Here is a 16,805-nt window from a genome sequence, read left to right on the forward strand (position 1 = left end):
CGGTCTTTTAGTGTTGAGGCTGCCAGATCCTGTGTGATCCTGATTGTTGCTCCTTGATATTTGAATTGTTTCTTTCTGGCTTCTTGTAAGATTTTTTCTTTTGCTTGGAAACTCTTGAATTTTGCAATGATATTTCTTGGTGTTTTCCTTTCTTGATCGAATGCCGCAGGTGTTCTATGAATTCTTTCAATGTCTATATTGCCCTCTTGTTGTAGGACTTCAGGGCAATTTTGCTGAATTATTTCTGTTAGTATAGAGTCCAGGTTTTTATTAATTTCTGGTTTTTCTGGAAGACCAATTATTCTCAAATTGTCTCTTCTAGACCGGTTTTCTTGGTCTGTCACTCTCTCATTGAGATATTTCATGTTTCCTTCTATTTTTTCAGTCTTTTGGCTTTGTTTTATTTGTTCTTGTTGTCTTGAGAGATCATTAGTTTCTACATGCTCAATTCTAGCCTTTAGGGATTGATTTTCGGCTATAATTTTTTGGTTTTCGGCCATGATCTTCTGGTAAACGGCCATAATCTTTTGGTTTTCGGCCATAATCTTCTTGTTTTCGGCCATAATCTTCTGGTATTCCTTTTCAATCTGGTCATTTCTTGTGTTCAATTTGCTTATCAGTTCATTTGGTTTCTGAGCCTCGCTTTCCAGTTGCAAGATTCTACCTTTTAAGCTGTTATTTTCTTGCCAGATCTCTTCCATTTTCCTCAAAATCTCAGATTTGAACTCTTCCATAGCTTGTGAGGAGTTTTCCTTATTTGGGGAGGGTCTGGATGGTTGTTTGTTCTCCTCCTCTGTTTGCTCGGTTGTCTGGATTTTCTCTGTGTAAAAGCTGTCGAGTGTTAGAGACTTCTTTTTTTTGTTATTATTCTTTCTCTTCTGAATTTCCTGTAACTGATTAGCCATCATTAGCCCAGCAGCTTCTCAGGTTTATCCTCGCGCTCAGTCCTGAGGTCTGAGTTCTAGTTTTTTCCAAGGTCAAGCCCCCTGGTGGATTCCCTTGCTTGATCCTCTGCTGGAGGTTTCTTTACAAGTCTCAGGGCGCTGCTTCCACAGTCGTATACCCGTCTGCACTGGTTCCCCACTTAGGCTTTAGTTCCTGGCTGTGTCCGCCTCCACCCACGCCCACGCCTCTGCTCAGCCAGCACCCATGCCTCTGCTCAGCCGGCTCTCTGCTCCCAGCTTCCACTCTCTGCTCCAGCGCGCTCAGATTTCGCGTGCGTTCTTGACTTAATGGGGTCCTAAGTCTTGCTGCTCTCAGGAACAGGTCCCGGAGCTGCCAATGACTCGATGGGTGCCCCAAACTTGCTCTATTTCTTTTTAGCTGGGTTCGGAGCTATAGGTGAGTGTGGAGGGGGTGGGGGTGGGGCAGTTGCTCAGCTCGCAATTGAGTGAGAGCCCTTTTTAGCCTGGAAATGTCTCGATTCCACGTACCTTCCACGCTGTGCCCTGTTGTGGGGTTCCTCCGTTCGTCTGGACTTGTTTTTATGTCCCCTTGAGGAGTTTTGTGTGTTTCGGTCAGGAGAGGTTAAGAGCTGCTTCTTACTCTGCCGCCATCTTAACCCGGAAGCCTCCCTAGGAAGGTTTTTGAATCACAATTACACTCAGGTTAAGAATAATCTTAGAATTATAATTTTATGTGTTTATGTGAGTGAGGAGGAGGGAGACAATTACCAAGCTGAGCAATACCCACTTCTTCTATCTATTTTAAGTCAACTGCAAACAGAGCTATTACAAATATAATACATCACTGGCTCCTAATCTTTTTTTGAGGGACTCCTTTTCATTTTTCTGAAGGTTTGAGATCTCTGAGAGGGAAGGAGGAACAATAGAGACAGAACAAGGAGCTATGACTAGGTGCTATAGGGAAGCATATTTTGGCTCAAAATGAGAAAAAAAAAATCCTAACAGAGTGGTCCAAAAATGGAATGGATTGTTTTTAGGGCTTAGTAATTTTGATCATACTGGAAGTCTTCCAGCTGAGGTTGGATGACCAGTTGTTAGGGTTGGTCTACAGAGAATTCACGATTTAGGTTAAGGATTATAGTGGGTGTCCTCCGAAGGCCATCTCTCAAGCTGAAGGGAAGAGGGTAATGAGAATCGTGATCACAGATAAAGCAAAATTTGACCTGAAAGCAATAATCAGAGAAACTATATTTTGTTAAAAGGTATCATAGACAATGAAGTGATATAAAAACAATTTAAGATATATTCCTCTAATAAAGACCTCATTTATTAAATATATAGGGAACCAGTTCAACTTTGTAAAAATAAGAGCCATTCCCCAATTGATAGTCAAAAAAATAGAAATAGGCAGTTTTTCAGAAGACAAAAACCAAAGCTATCTTTAGTCATATGAAAAAATGCTCTAAATCACTACTGATTAGAGAAAGAGAAATTAAAACAACTCTTGAGGTCCCACAGAAATGACAAGTGCTGGAATGAAGGAAAATAGGTACAATGAAGAACTACTGGTATAGTAGTGACCTGGCCAGGACATTCTGGAAAACAATCTGGAACTATGACCAAAGCAATATAAAATTATGCATACTCTTTATTCTGCAAAATATCACTTTAAGTACCTGAGTTCTCATATAGACACAGTTGATATAAACATTTTTCAAATAGTCAAGCATTTATTAAGTGCCTACTTGGTTCCAGGCACTGGGCTAGGCCCTAGGGGCTCAAGACAAGAGCAAAAGTTATTGTTTCCAAGGAATTTCCATTTCATTAGCAGGTGGAGATAGAAGACAATATGCGCATAGAAAAGCAGTTACAAAATAGAAAGTATTGGGGAAGGAAAGTATTGGTACCTGGGGGTGTTAGTGGTTAGGATAAGACTCCTCCGGGAGGTACCACTTGAGTGGAGTTTTGAAGGAAGCTAGGGATTCTCGGTGTGAAGAGGTGAGGACATATATTTTAGGCTTGAGAGACAACCTGGGCCTTTGCACAGTGAGGGCAAAAGAGAATGCCTTGCATGGGAAATTGCAAGTCAGTCAGCTGGTGGGATGAGTATATGAAGAGAAACAGAGTGCAGTATCAGTTTGGCAACTAGACAGTAGGTTGCAGCGGTAAGAGATCGGAGGGAGCAAAATTGGGAGGTTCTTCCAATATTCCAGGGAGGGTTTGTGTGAGAGAAAGAGGTGAATGAGCTATATTACTGAGGTGGAATTGACTGGTTGTGGCAGCTGATTGGATACAGAAGTGGAGGACTAGTGAAGTCAAGATGAAGGGGGCAGTTTTGGGGGGTGGGAAGGTAATGAGTTCTGCAGTATATGTTATTGGAAATTAGGCCACTAAACAAAGATGTCCCTTCCTCCCTCTCTTCTCCTCAACCCCAGATCATATTTACATAAAACTGTATAGCTTAGAATATGTGAAGTAGATGACAAAAATGGCTGGGAAAACTGGAATATACTATGGTAGAAACTAAGCATAGATCAATATTTCACTACATACCAAGATAAAATCAAAATGGATACATAATCTTGAAATAAAGGGTGCTACCATAAGCAAATTAGGGGAACACAGAATAGTTTACTGTCAGACCTATAGTTAAAGGAAAAATTTATACCCAAACAAGACATAGAGAATATTACAAGAAGTAAAATGGGTAATTTTGATTACATTAAATTCATAAGGGTTTGTACAAACAAAACCAATGCAACCAATCATTAAAAGGGCAACAACAAATTGGGAAAAAAATTTATAGCAAGTATCTCTGACAATGGCTTCATTTCTCAAATATATAGAGAACTGAGGCAAAATTTTAAGAACACAAGTCATTCCTCAATTGATAAATAGTCAAACAGGCAATTCTCAGATGGAGAAATAAAAAATATCTATAGTCTATGAAAAAAATGCTCCAAAAATCACTATTGATTAGAGAAATGAAAATGAAACAATTTGGACATACCACCATACCCCTATCAGATTGGCTAATGTGACAAAAAAGGAAAATTGATAAATGCTGGAAAGTATATGGGAAAACTGAAACACTAATATATACTGGTGGAGGTTGAACTGATAACTACCATTCAGGAAAGCAATCTGAAGCTATGCACAAAGGGCTATAGACTATGTATAGCCTTTAACTCAGCAATTCCACTACTAGGTTAATATCCCAAAGAGATCATACGGAAGGGAAATGGACCTACGTGTACAAACATTTTTATACAGCCCTCTCTGGGGTGGCAAAAAATGGGAAGTAGAAGGGGCCTGCATCAATTGGGGGATGCTGAACAAATTATGGTATATGGTTGTAATGGAATACTATTATACCATAAGAAAAGACAAAAGAGATGATTTCAGAAAAACTTGGAAAGACAAGTAGGAACTAATGAAAAGTGAAGGGAACAGAGCCAGGAGGCCCTTATATGGTAACAGAAATACTATATGATCATCAACTGTGAAGAACTAAACTATTATCAGCAATGCAAGGACCCAAGACAACCCCAAGGGACTCATGATGAAAAGTGCTATCCATGGCCATAAAACAAACTGTCAAAGAGTATGAATGCAGATTGAATCATGCCATTTCTTGCCTTGTCTTAGATTCGAATTTGGACTTAGACATTTCCTCGCTGTGTGACCCTGAGCAAGTCGCTTATCCCCAGTTGTTTAGTAGTTACTGCTCTTCTGCTTTGGAATCAATACTTAGTATAGATTCCAAGATAGAAGGTAAGGATCAAAATAAATTTTTTTTAAGTGTTGAGGGAAGATGGTTCAGAATAGTACTTTGGGAGATGCCCAGTTAGGGCTTGGGATAGGGATTATGATCCTGAAAAGAATGAGTGGAAGCAGCTGAACAGGTAGGAAAACTGAAAAAAGTAGGTATGGAAATTTGGAGTGTACAAAGAAGAGGGTGATCAAGTAAAGTATTAAATGCTACAGAGGGGTAAGGAAGATGAGACATGAGAAAGGCCATTGTGTTTGTCAATTGGTAATTTGGGAGAGGGAAGTTTAAATTGTGTCAGAAACTAGATTGTAAAGGACTGAAAAAGTGGAAAAAGATTAAAAAAGTTCAGACAAGTGTTTCCTAGTTTGGCTGAAACAATAAATATAGGATGATAGCTTGCGGGGATAGTAGGGTAGAATGAAGTTTTGATGTTCTTTTTTAAGGACTGAGGAGACTTGGGTCTGCAGGTATCTGGGAAGGAGCCATAGGGAAAGACTGGAGAAGGGAGAGTAGATGATCTGAGGGGGACAATCTGCTGGAGGTAAGAGGGGATAAGATCAAGAGTACAAGTTGAAGGGTTTCCACTGGAATAAAGACTATTTGATAAAAGACTGTTGGAAAAACTAGACAGCAATATGGAAGAAACTGGGTCTAGTACCTCACACCAAATGGATATATAACAGTGGCATAAAAGGCCGCATCATAAATCTACTAGACAAAAAGGAAGAAATTCACTATTAGCTCCATGGATAGGGGAAAGATTCACGATCAAATAAGGGATTGAAAGAATCACAGAAGATAAAATGGATAATTTTGGTTACATAAATTTAAAGTTTTTATAAAAAACAAAACTAACATAGCTAATATTAGAAGGGAGACAAATTAGCTGGGGAAAAAATCTTTGCAGTGTTTCTTTGAGAAAGGTCTAATTTCCAAAATATATAAAAATCTGGTTAGAATTTTAAGACTATTTACCATTTCCCAACTGATTAATGGTCTAACTGTGAATAGGCACTTTTCAAGAAAAGAAACCCAGGTCATCTATAGATATATGAAAAAATGTTCCAAATTTCTAATAATTATAGAAATGCAAATTAAGGTAATTTTGAGCTTCTACTTCACACCCATCAATTTGTAAAAGATGATAAAAAAAGAAAACAAATGTTGGCAGATATGCATGTGTGTATATGTGTGTGGGGGGTGGGGGGGGGACAGGCACATTGACGTACTGTTGGTGGAACTCTGAACAGGTTCAATCATTCTTTAAAGCAGTTTGGGATGAACTACCCAATTACTATTGTGCATGCTTTTTGGCACAGCTAAACCAGTACTTGGCTTATGTCCCAAAGATATTAGAGGAAAAGGTCTCATGTCTATAGCAGTCCTTTTTGTGGTGGAAAAAATTGTCCCCTTAGGGAGTACTCGTCAATTAAGAAGTGGCTAAACAAATTGTGCCATAGGAATGTATAGAAATGAGGGAAAAAATGCTTTCAAAGAGACAATGAAAATAAATTTTAAAAAAATTAAAAAAAAAAGAGACAATGAAAAACTTGTATGAACTAATGAAGAATGAAATGAGAGATGCCTCCTCCAGAGATTGGGATAAAGGAGAGAATGGGAGTTGTGGTCAAGAGGCGGAGTAGGAGGGAAAGAGAACATGGCAAAAGGCTTCTTCTCATGGTTTACTTACAGTGATGGGCAAACTTTTTAAAGAGGGTGCCAAAGGAAAGGAAATGCTCATCTGTCAGTCCGTTTCTAAGGCAACTCTTTGGAAGTTTCATTGTATTGTATCCTACTCATTGTATTCATCAGATTAGAAATAATGTCCGGTGGCCGGATAGAACATTTCAGGGGGCCACATCTGGCCCACAGGCTGTAGTTTGCCCATCACTGTATATAAGAGGTCCTTTGCTGAGTTGGAGTTGAGAGAGATGTGGGAGGATTGAGGAGAGGTTTTAACAGACTTCATGGTAAATGCTAGAGACTAAAGTAGGTTTGCCGTGCAGCAGCAGGGACCCACTTGGAAGTTAGAAGAACCCAGTCGGGAGGCTGTGATCCCTTTAGTTTAGTAACATTAGTAGGGGTGGAGCTGGTGGATGGTGGGGGAAAGCCAGAGTTAGATTTTGGCAAGGTGTGAATCATGCTAGGCCAAGGAAGGGGGCCAAGAGCAGAGAATGGGGCCAATTTGAATTAACTATAGGTTTAAGAAGAGGAAATGAAGGAATTGAAGCCAGAGCAGTGAGGGATAGAGGGACTGAAAGTTAGCTAGATGAATAGGCTTAGGAGGAGGTACATGGAAAGATGGGATGATAAGAGGATTGAGACATTTTTGTCTTGATCCAGGAAGTGGAACATTTGCAGGTGATGGCAGGATTGTTGAGAGGAAGGTGTCAGTCATGTGAGTTATGTAAGGTGTTGGGGTGGACAGGAAAACTGAACCAGGTCCTGAACTCCTTCAGAAAGGTGGGAGAATGGCCTGGATCCTCACTGATAGATAAGTGCCACTGGAAATATTTCTGGATAGAGCAAACTTCAAAGGAGGAAACATTGCCAAGTGACAAGTGGCCAAGTGGAAGTAGCAGTGGGTAGTAAGGAACATTCTTGGTCTTCCTTTTGGTCCAAAGTGCTGAAAGACATTATTCCCTTGATATCACTAAGTCACTTTTTCTCCTGTCCCTTGCTGGTGTTTGCTCTCCAGGACTGGTCAAAGAGGAGTCTACCTTTCAGTCAAACCTGTAGTCCCATGCAGGAAACAATCTGACACCCACCTTTCAGCCTTTGTGTAGGCTATCCTCCATCCTCAGAATTTTTTCTTTTCTTGCCTCCAACTCTGGAATCCTTAGCTCCATTCAACGCTCAGGACATTGCCTCTAATTGTTACTATTATGTGCCTTCTGTTGTGAGGAAGATTAGTTAGTAATAGTGTTGGACCTAGCAGGAAGGGCTGGAGGATTCCAAGATGGAATGAAGGAGCAGGAAGTTGCTTGTGCTCTGAGAGAGACTCCATTAGTGATTGGCACAAACTGTTGTTAGCCCTGGAAGATCTCAGAGTTAAGGACACCCTGCATCCTGATTTTCTGGGATCCTGTGTGGTGGTGGCTTTCAGCAAGTGGACAAGACCTGCAGAGCTGCACCAAGTGGAGGAGGGGTTTGGGATCTGGTGGACAGTATCTCAAGCTCACTCTCCCTACCTGGGTACCTTGGACTACCTTGGCTTTTGGCAGCCTGTGATCATCTTTGGATTACTGTGAGAACCCTCAAAGTCACCCTCAGCCCCTTTAACTGTGCTGGTCAAACCTGGCTGGAACCGGGTTTGAAGCAGCCTTTCCCAGTGATTCCAGAACTGCTCCTTTGAGCCCTGCCTGGCCTAGGTTAATTAGAATTAGAGTAGACAAGTCCTCCCCTTGCCCCTGTGATTTGCCCTTTAGGGTTTTAAGTGCTGAATCCCCTATCCCACCTTTATTTAGTTAATCATAATTAAACTGTTAAAAACCTTTACCTTGCCTGCTGGATCCGAAGACCCTGGCCTAGGGTGAGCTGGGCCAACTGCCATTCTTTTTTTTTTAATTATTTTAAACCCTTAACTTCTGGGTATTGACTTATAGGTGGAAGAGTGGTAAGGGTAGGCACTGGGGGTCAAGTGACTTGCCCAGGGTCACACAGCTGGGAAGTGGCTGAGGCCGGATTTGAACCTAGGACCTCCTGTCTCTAGGCCTGGCTCTCAATCCACTGAGCTACCCAGCTGCCCCACAACTGCCATTCTTGACAGTTACCAGCCTAGCAGTGAACTCTGGTCTCCCTATCCTGGTTGGTCCCGTCTCTCCTTCAACCCAGTGTGTTGTACCCACAACCATCTAGGTTATTTTTTAGCATCCCTGGTGCCCCACTTTTTTACACCTCTCATCTTCCAACTATTCCAGTTATACTAAATTCTGCTATAATGTGTTTCAAAAATGTTAATTTCTTCCAATGCAACTGAAATATTAGGGAATATTTTTTAACATTATACAAATTTCCAGTTGGCTTCGGCATGATTTCTTCCCCAAGACACAGTGAGAATGCAGAAAATTGAACCACTTCATAGTAACTCACAAGCTCCAACCCTTTCTACACCCACTTCCCCAAGCAAACTTTAGATCTTTGGCAAGGTGAAGTGGCATAATTATTGTCTATCTTCTGGTGCAACAGGAGGTGTGAGAAGAGAAGGGCTGGTGCACATCACCCTCTGTCTATAGCCACAAATCCTGTCCCCCAGGCCTAGAGATTTAGCTTTCTCAATTTGCTGTATAACCCAGGAAGGCAGACATAGCCCTATTGTAGTATTGATACATTTATTAACCTCTCAACAAATATAAAACTATAAAATACTGTTTTTATTAAGTTCCTGTCTTTTTTACGTGTTGCTGACAAAGTTTTTGAGCATTGTGTACTCCATTTTACCCATGAGCTCTGGAGTTTTTATTGTGCCATATTGCATAAATTGGGAATTTTTTTGGGAATGCATATGTTCTAATATAAAACTGCCTATACTTACTGTCTTTTGTTTCTTTGTATTTACTTATTTAGGTTCGTTGTTATTCTTCCCCAGTAAAATGTAAGCTCCTTGAGGGCAGGGACTTTTCATTTAGTTGCAGAACCTGATAAAGCAACTAGCAGAAAGGTATTTAATAAATGCTAGCTGAATAGAATTAAATTGAAACAAGGAGGGAAAAGGACTGTTCCTGGCTCAGCTTTAATTTCCACTGGGTTATAAAAGGAAATTGAAATTAGTGAATTTCTGAGGCCATAGAGAGAAGTATAATTATATCTAGAACTAAATCTGTATGTTGTTTTTATGTAGCTGAGTTTTGGGTCTTAACATGTAGATACCAAAATATTACTTTTCATGGTTTTTTTTTCTCTCTGTATTCTAAATCACAAAATTCAGCATTTTCTATTAGATGCTGAGATAGGCCCCAAACTTTTTTTTGGACTCAGCTTCTATTGGGAAGTTACCCAATGAACCTGTCTTCTGCCATTTTCTGGAAATTTTCATAATGCATAGTGAAAGAATTCATGCTCTATGTACCCGGTCCAGCTAAGAGCTTACCACAGCCAACCCTATTGCATTCTTCTGACATCAGAGATGGAAAATCAATCAGATGTACAAGAACCTTTTCCCTTCCTAAATAACTATGAATGAATGAAAGGAATGAAATAGCATTTGTTAAGTGTTTGCTATGTATCAAACACTGTATGATCCTCAGCTATAAGAGGCAGCAAGCTGCCCTAGTAGAGACACACAATTCCAGCTGTCTCAAACATGGAACACTTTGCAAAGGGGGTGTGTCTCCATGGGCCCACTGTCTCTTTCCTCTCTAACATTCCCCCTCACATTCCCCTATGGCCTGTGGTCTTTGAACCATCAAAACTCATGTTGAATCCTTCCCTTACTGTCCCTGTCCCCATTTTCCTGCACCAGGGTACCTCATGCTATGTTCTTTTGTGTGAATTAAAACATCTATAATTAAGGCTTGTTGCTTTAAGCATTGCTGGCCTGCTTAATTCTTTTGTGAAAAAACTCATTTCTATCCCTAAACTACAGGAATGAAATGAAACCGATCAAATGAATACAAAAAGCACATGTACAACAGAGTTCAGTATACTTTGGAAAAAATAATGACCTTTTATTATGAAAGAAAGTTTTCTTAAAAATAAAATAAAGATTGATGTGGTTTATTTTGTTCTTTCCTTGAAAAGCCATCCTCCGATTCACAGTTCTCTGGGGAAGGCAATAAAGGAAGCAAACAAATAATGTCAAACAAAGTAGTTCCCCTTTCTCAGCCAAGCAAAACCTTGAAAATAAAGGTCTGTCTAGATACCTTACTTTTCCACTAAACCAGTAAAGTCTTTAAGAACTGCCTTTAGCATTGTTCACTATACCCAATGAACAAATTGTTACCTTATCCTGGGTTACTTAGAGACCCAAACTGGGAAGAAAAGTCTAGAACCTTGAGCTAGCGGTAGAAATCCAGAGAAATGTCTTTCTATACGTTAAATCTAGCCTTTCTCTTGGGAACACACATTTTCCTCAGTACTCAAGCCAAATCCAGATCTGAGGATAAAAGGGGACCATCTTAAAAACTGAGGAGAATGTCAACACGGAAACTCTCCAGTGATTTTTGAGCCATGCGGCATAAATAAAGTGGCATGGGATCAGGGATTCCCCATGACTGGCCACCACTTGTTTTCCCAACTCCCCTCATGTTGGAAGCCATGCTGTTGACTCACTGAGGCAGAAATAACCTGAGTTTTCAGAATCTTAGAGCTGGGAGTGACCTTCAAGGTAACCTAGTTCAACCTCCTTAATTTAAAATTTCTGAAGGAATTTGAGCACTAGGTCTCTAAGCCGTACTCTGAGCATCTCATCGTTGTCACAGATGATATGAGTTGAATCTTCTTCGATCTGGATAAGGGTTTCGGCTTCCTGGAGGAGGACAATGTGTCCTTTAGCTGTGTCCTCCACTTTCACATCACTGAAGCCATGCTGCCAAGGAGCAAAGCAGACAAGAGATTGGTGAGTCTTTTGGACTGGAAAAGTAGTTGGCCATTGAATATCATAGAAATGGTGTTATTTTCACTTCGCATATCATGAGGAGAAAGATTTAAAAAATTGGCAGTGCTAGGAAATCTTTTTCTTTCTTTCTCCCTTTTTTTTTTAAACTCTTAGAATCAATAAATACCGTGTATTGGTACCAAGGCAGAAGAGTGGTAAGGGCTAGGCAATGGAGATTGAGTGACTTGACCAGGGTCACACAGCTAGGAAGGGTCTGAGACCATATTTGAACCTAGGACCTCCTGTCTCTAGACCAGGCTCTCAATCCATTGAGCCACCCAGCTGCCCCTTCTAGTATTTCTTAATGAAAATTTTAAATCTAGTAAGTGAGCCCATCTTGCTACCTAATAAAAATAACAACTCATTTACATAATATTTTTGGATTTGCTTGCATCAGAATAGTTCTGAATTTCAGGACAAATCTCATTACATTTCAAAGAGGTGAAGAGATGTCTGAGACATCTTCCAATTCCCTCTTTAAAAAAAAAATAGATGAGCCTAAAAAGCCTTGTCTACAGTCAAAAAGGCAGGATTCAAACCCAAGTCCTTTGACCAGAGAAAACATCCTTAAATTTCAGAGCCAGATTGGAACCCAGGCCTCCAAACTCCCTAATTTTTTCACAAAATTGTCCTTCTGTTTAACTGCTTTTTGAAATCTCACTAATGTCAATGTACTTTGAAAAAGACTTTAAAAACTCATGAAAATCCTGGAGAAATCTGCCAAAGGCCTGGTCCAATGGAGGAAAGCTTCTAACTTTGCTATATTCATGGTGAACAAAGCAGGCAGTTGGGTCTAGAGTTATAGGGTCTAGGACTACAGCCAGAATACTCTTCAGTTCCTCCAGCTATAGGTCTGAGCTCATTTCCCCAGAGGCCAAAGACTCATTCAACAGACTTGATTTTAGGAAAGCATTGTTGTACCCAGCAAAATGAACTACCCTGGATTCAGTGAATCTCTCAAAAGAGGGGGTCTAGAGGAGATAACAGGGGTTTTCAGCACTCTCTACTGCTTTGTATGAATTTTCTCACTCATACCTATGGATAATACTATATGATCCTCATGATGATAAATGAAAGAAAAGAGAAAGACAGCATGTTTGTTCAATGGGATTCAATGTAATCCATGTAAATCCAACATCCTTATCCAGGATGTGGCATCTAAGGGCTGGGGTATGGATCCTGATTCTGTCACTTACAAATTTTATCCCTCAGGATTTCTCTTTTGCAGCGACAAGGATGAGAACCTCTGAATGTCTGTCCTGGGGTCTGTTCTAATGGGTGAGTATGTTACCTGGTCTAGGTGGGCAGGGAGCATGCTCCAGGCATACTTCATTTCTTATTCCTTGACCATCTTCCTTCCTTACCCACAATGGTCTCCAGCTCTGAAACCATGATCACATCAATCTTGATATTTCTCCTGAAAGGGGTGCATCAACCTACAGCCTTGTTCACCATCCTTGTAACTTTCCAAACCAAAATGCCCTTCTTTTGCCACCGCTACCCTATGTATGCTGTCTCCCCTAGTGCTAGGTACATAATAAGTACTGAAGGCATTCATTTATATTCTCTCTCTTTTTCAACATCCCCTTCTCCTTTTTCCTCATTGATTCTGTAAGTTAATAGGTTTAAAGAGCTAGAGGTTGTAGATGGGCTTAGAGAACTTTGGAAAATCAATGTCTCAAGCAGAGGTCAATGAATAATCACTGGAGAGGATGCAGATGGACTGAAAGTTGCCAACATAATGAAGAGAAAGAAAATACCGCAAAGAGCAGCAATGGTTTTCTGTTCATTCTAGTGAAATGTGAGCTAACCTTACCTTCTCCAAAGTCTGAACAAATTGATCCACAGGGATGGAGCCACTTAGGAGGGGCTTCAGAAGCTTACAGTCTGGGATGTCATCACTCACTCTCTTCCTCTTCTTGCTGGCTGGGGGCTGGCTGGGCCTAGGAGGAGCCTAGAGCATCAAAATTACTTCAGTTCTCAGGGGCATTCTACTAGCTTCTCATGCTGACAATAAAAGCCGATGCCTTCACATCAGGCAAGATACCCTGACCTTAAATTGACCAGGAAGAGCAGGTGGCCTCAACCATCTAGAGCAGCTATGTGGCATACCAGACACTGCTGAAGGGGAAGTCAGGAAGACTTGAGTTCAAATCTTGCTTCACATATTTACTAGCTATATGATTCTGGGCGAGTCCATTAACTTTATAGCCTGTGTCCCACTTGTAAAATGGGCATGATAATAATATATGCCTCACAAGATTATTGTGAGAGATCAGTTGAGATAAAAGATATAAAATGCTTTACAAACTGCAAAATGCTAAGTCAATGCTAGTAGTAGTAGTAATAAATAATAATGAAGATGGCATAAAACTGGCCCCAAACTCTCAAAACTGGTTGGGAACATAAGCCATGAGCCTTGGGGGGTGGGGGGGTCACACTAGAATGAGCCCACTGTCCAAGGGAGGATCTTCCAATACACTGTCAGTTTAGTGTTCCTGCCTGGACCTTTAGGCATTCCCTCTCTGAAGGATCTTGGAATACAAAGATTGAGAGATTAGTGTGGATAGGATTTTAGGCTTATGATATATCAAATAGTCATACCAAGGAGAAAGAAAGAGGGGGAACATATTAGCTTATTTGCCACAGACTTAATACCATCTCTCTTTCCTAAAAGATTTTTGATTCTTTCATGTGTGTGAATCTTATCTTTTCTGCTACACTGTAAAAGCTTCAGTTTTGTTTTGTGTTATTTCCATATGAGGTTTCTCATAAGGTTGGTCATAGGGAAATTTATTTCTTTGCCACAGCAACTTTGTAAGAGAACCTAATATGCAGAGATATCCAAGACCTCTATATTTGCAGAGGAATTTTGACGTGTTGGTGAAGGGAATACTCACATGGATGAAATTGCAGATCTGTGAAATATTTTCCTTTATGCCTACAACAGTGCTGTGCAAAGCATTATCGGTTTGTTGGCTGGTTTAATGAAGTTTAAGAAAGTTTTGAGGTCTTTATTGAGCTATGAACAGACACAGATAATTTGCAGCCTTCTGTATGAATAATCACCTTCCTCTTTTATCTCACTGAGGCATGTAGCCAAAGATATAAGTGGAAAGAAATTTATATGCAGCTCACTCTTTAGTTCAGATATAATTTATCAAGTAGCCTACGATCACAATTTTGCTGGTTAGGGAAACGCCACAGCTCTGGGAGCTTTTTTCACTTTGAGCCTGATGAGAATGTTGTGCTGGCTAAAGGGAGAAGTCATGAGTATACCGAACAGAGGGATTCCTTCCATCCCTAGCCCCAGCTTGACCAGAGTGGATCAAGGAGTTTGTGTAACCCATAAAAGGCCAGCCCTTCATACTGTACCTGAAGAATATGCTTGTTATCTTTAGTGTGCAGTACAGCAGAAACAGTTGCTAAGGAAATGCCAGGCTTAATCTCCAGGGGCACCAATGAATCTGCAAGCTAAAACACAGGGTAGTTTTCAGTCAGGGATCACTGTAAAATGTGGGAAGACATGGGGTTACCCTATCCAGATCAGGAACTAAAATGCTACCTGGAAGTAAAACTTGGGCTTTCTGGGCAGAGCCTGTACATAGTAAGGTCCATGGATTCCCACTATCCCATTTCCATTCATCCTCTAGCACTCTTGTTGGCCAACTTGGGGATCACCAGCTACCTAAGGACAAGACATGGTTTTTTGCTATGATTATGTTCATTTTGCCACCATGATGAAGAGTGCTTCAGGAATACTGACTTTTCCCCTAAAAGAATTCTTTACACATAGTTAAGATAACAATTATTACATCTGGCATATATATATAGCTTTAAAGTTTTCTAAAAGTTTAATAAATATTTCATCTTATTCTCCTAATCTTGGGAATGAAAGGAAGTGAAAGATTCAGTTCTAAGCAAAATACTGAGAGAAGGAGGAGAAGGGAAGAGGGGGGAAAAAAGGGAGAGAAATTAGAGAACACCTTTTTTTCCCTAAACTGGTGACTTTTGGAGAGGATTCCAAGAGGCATTTTGGTGAAACAGTTTTCTTTAAACCAGCATCCTCTACCCAGCTGGTGACCTGAATACAGTTCTCAGGACCCAAGCAGCATTTCTTGGTGGTCTAAGTTTTAGTTATACTAGTGCCTTGTTCTGTTCTTATAATGAGCAATTGGGATGCCAAATCTCATTATGGGTAGAGTTTACTGATTCACCCTGCTCTGGGCTTTTTAGAATATTTATGCACAATAAATTCTTTCTTCTGAGTGTCTCAGATTCAACTTTTCAATCAGTAAATCAACAAATATGGCAGTAACAGAAATGGTACCAAAGGGGAACAGTAGATGGAGAGCAAAACCTGGATTCAGGAAAACCTGAATTCAAATCTGACTTCATATCTGTGCTAGGTGTGTGACCTTGGGCAAGTCACTTTGCCTGTTTGCTTCAGTTTCCTCACTGTAAAAAATGAGTATAATGGCACCTACTTCATAAGGCTGTTGAGAGACTCAAATAAGATAATATTTGCAAAGTACTACATAATGCTAGTCATCATCATTATTAATAATAATAATATTAATAAACAATGCCACTGTGGTCAGGATTTGAGAGTTAGGAGTCCAGGGGCTGAATCTTGTCTTGTACATTTCTTGGCTCTGTAATCATGGCAAATCACCCAATCCTTTTGAGCCTTAGTTTGCTCATCTGTAAAAGTGAGGATAATATCATCTGAGGCACTTAACTAATAAGGATGCTACAAAGTTCAAACGAGATAATTCGAGAAACCTTAAAGTACTTTATTAATGTCAATTATTATTATCATTATCATCCTTATATCAAGCCTAGGCTTTGGTAATGGAATATGAACTAGTCTTTCTGCCTCCTTTAAATCCATCACGCATACTACCACCAACACTGTTCTGAAAACATTGTTTTCTTTATACCATTCAAGAATATACCTTGGTTCTATATTGCTCAAGTAGAGATTTACTTACTTTGGCATTTAAGGTCCTCTCTGAGCCCCTCCTACCCTCTTATCAGTTTGAGTTTAACCATTCTCTTCGTTGTCTACCTATCTCACCTCTCACCACATTTAGTATGCTCGTTTCTGCCTCTGCCACCACTCATGCCAAATGGGAAGAGTGTAGAAGCATAGGAATGGTGATACTTTGAGAGATGCAGGAAGAGAAGATGGAGAATAGGGAGAGAGCTGCCTGAATTAGATCGAGGTTCCTTTTACATAAATACCTGACTTCTCACAAACATAGTGGGGGTGTGAGGAATAGGGACTCATGGACATCTGGTTTCATAGTTATGACGTATTTTTGAAGTCTGTCTTAAGGTTTACTAGTTTTTTGTTTTTCTTTTTTAAAAAAACTGGAGTTTTGTAAAACCCTTTACACCTCTCCTTTTTTTAAACCTTACCTTCCGAATCAATATTAAGTACTGGCTCCAAGGCAAAAGAGTGATAAGGACTAGGCAACTGAGGTTAAGTGAGTTGCCCAGGGTCACACAGCTAGCAAGTGTTTGAGGC

General features: G+C 40.2%; 1 protein-coding gene across 2 annotated transcripts in view; it reads right to left on the bottom strand.

Annotated features, from left to right (window-relative positions):
- Positions 1 to 10,345: 10,345 nt before the first annotated feature.
- Positions 10,346 to 16,805, bottom strand: part of INTS9 (integrator complex subunit 9) — a 129,492-nt gene continuing 123,032 nt past the window's right edge. For both annotated transcript variants that reach the window (XM_044663465.1, XM_044663466.1), the window contains 3 exons: positions 14,648 to 14,746; positions 13,089 to 13,226; positions 10,346 to 11,203 (listed from right to left, as the gene is read on the bottom strand). In XM_044663465.1, the coding sequence (XP_044519400.1) occupies positions 11,027 to 11,203; positions 13,089 to 13,226; positions 14,648 to 14,746 (414 nt within the window). In that variant the 3' untranslated portion in view covers positions 10,346 to 11,026. The remainder of the gene's footprint in view (positions 11,204 to 13,088; positions 13,227 to 14,647; positions 14,747 to 16,805) is intronic.

This window comes from Gracilinanus agilis, chromosome 2 (assembly GCF_016433145.1).
Source record: "Gracilinanus agilis isolate LMUSP501 chromosome 2, AgileGrace, whole genome shotgun sequence".
Classification (NCBI taxonomy): Eukaryota; Metazoa; Chordata; class Mammalia; order Didelphimorphia; family Didelphidae; genus Gracilinanus; species Gracilinanus agilis.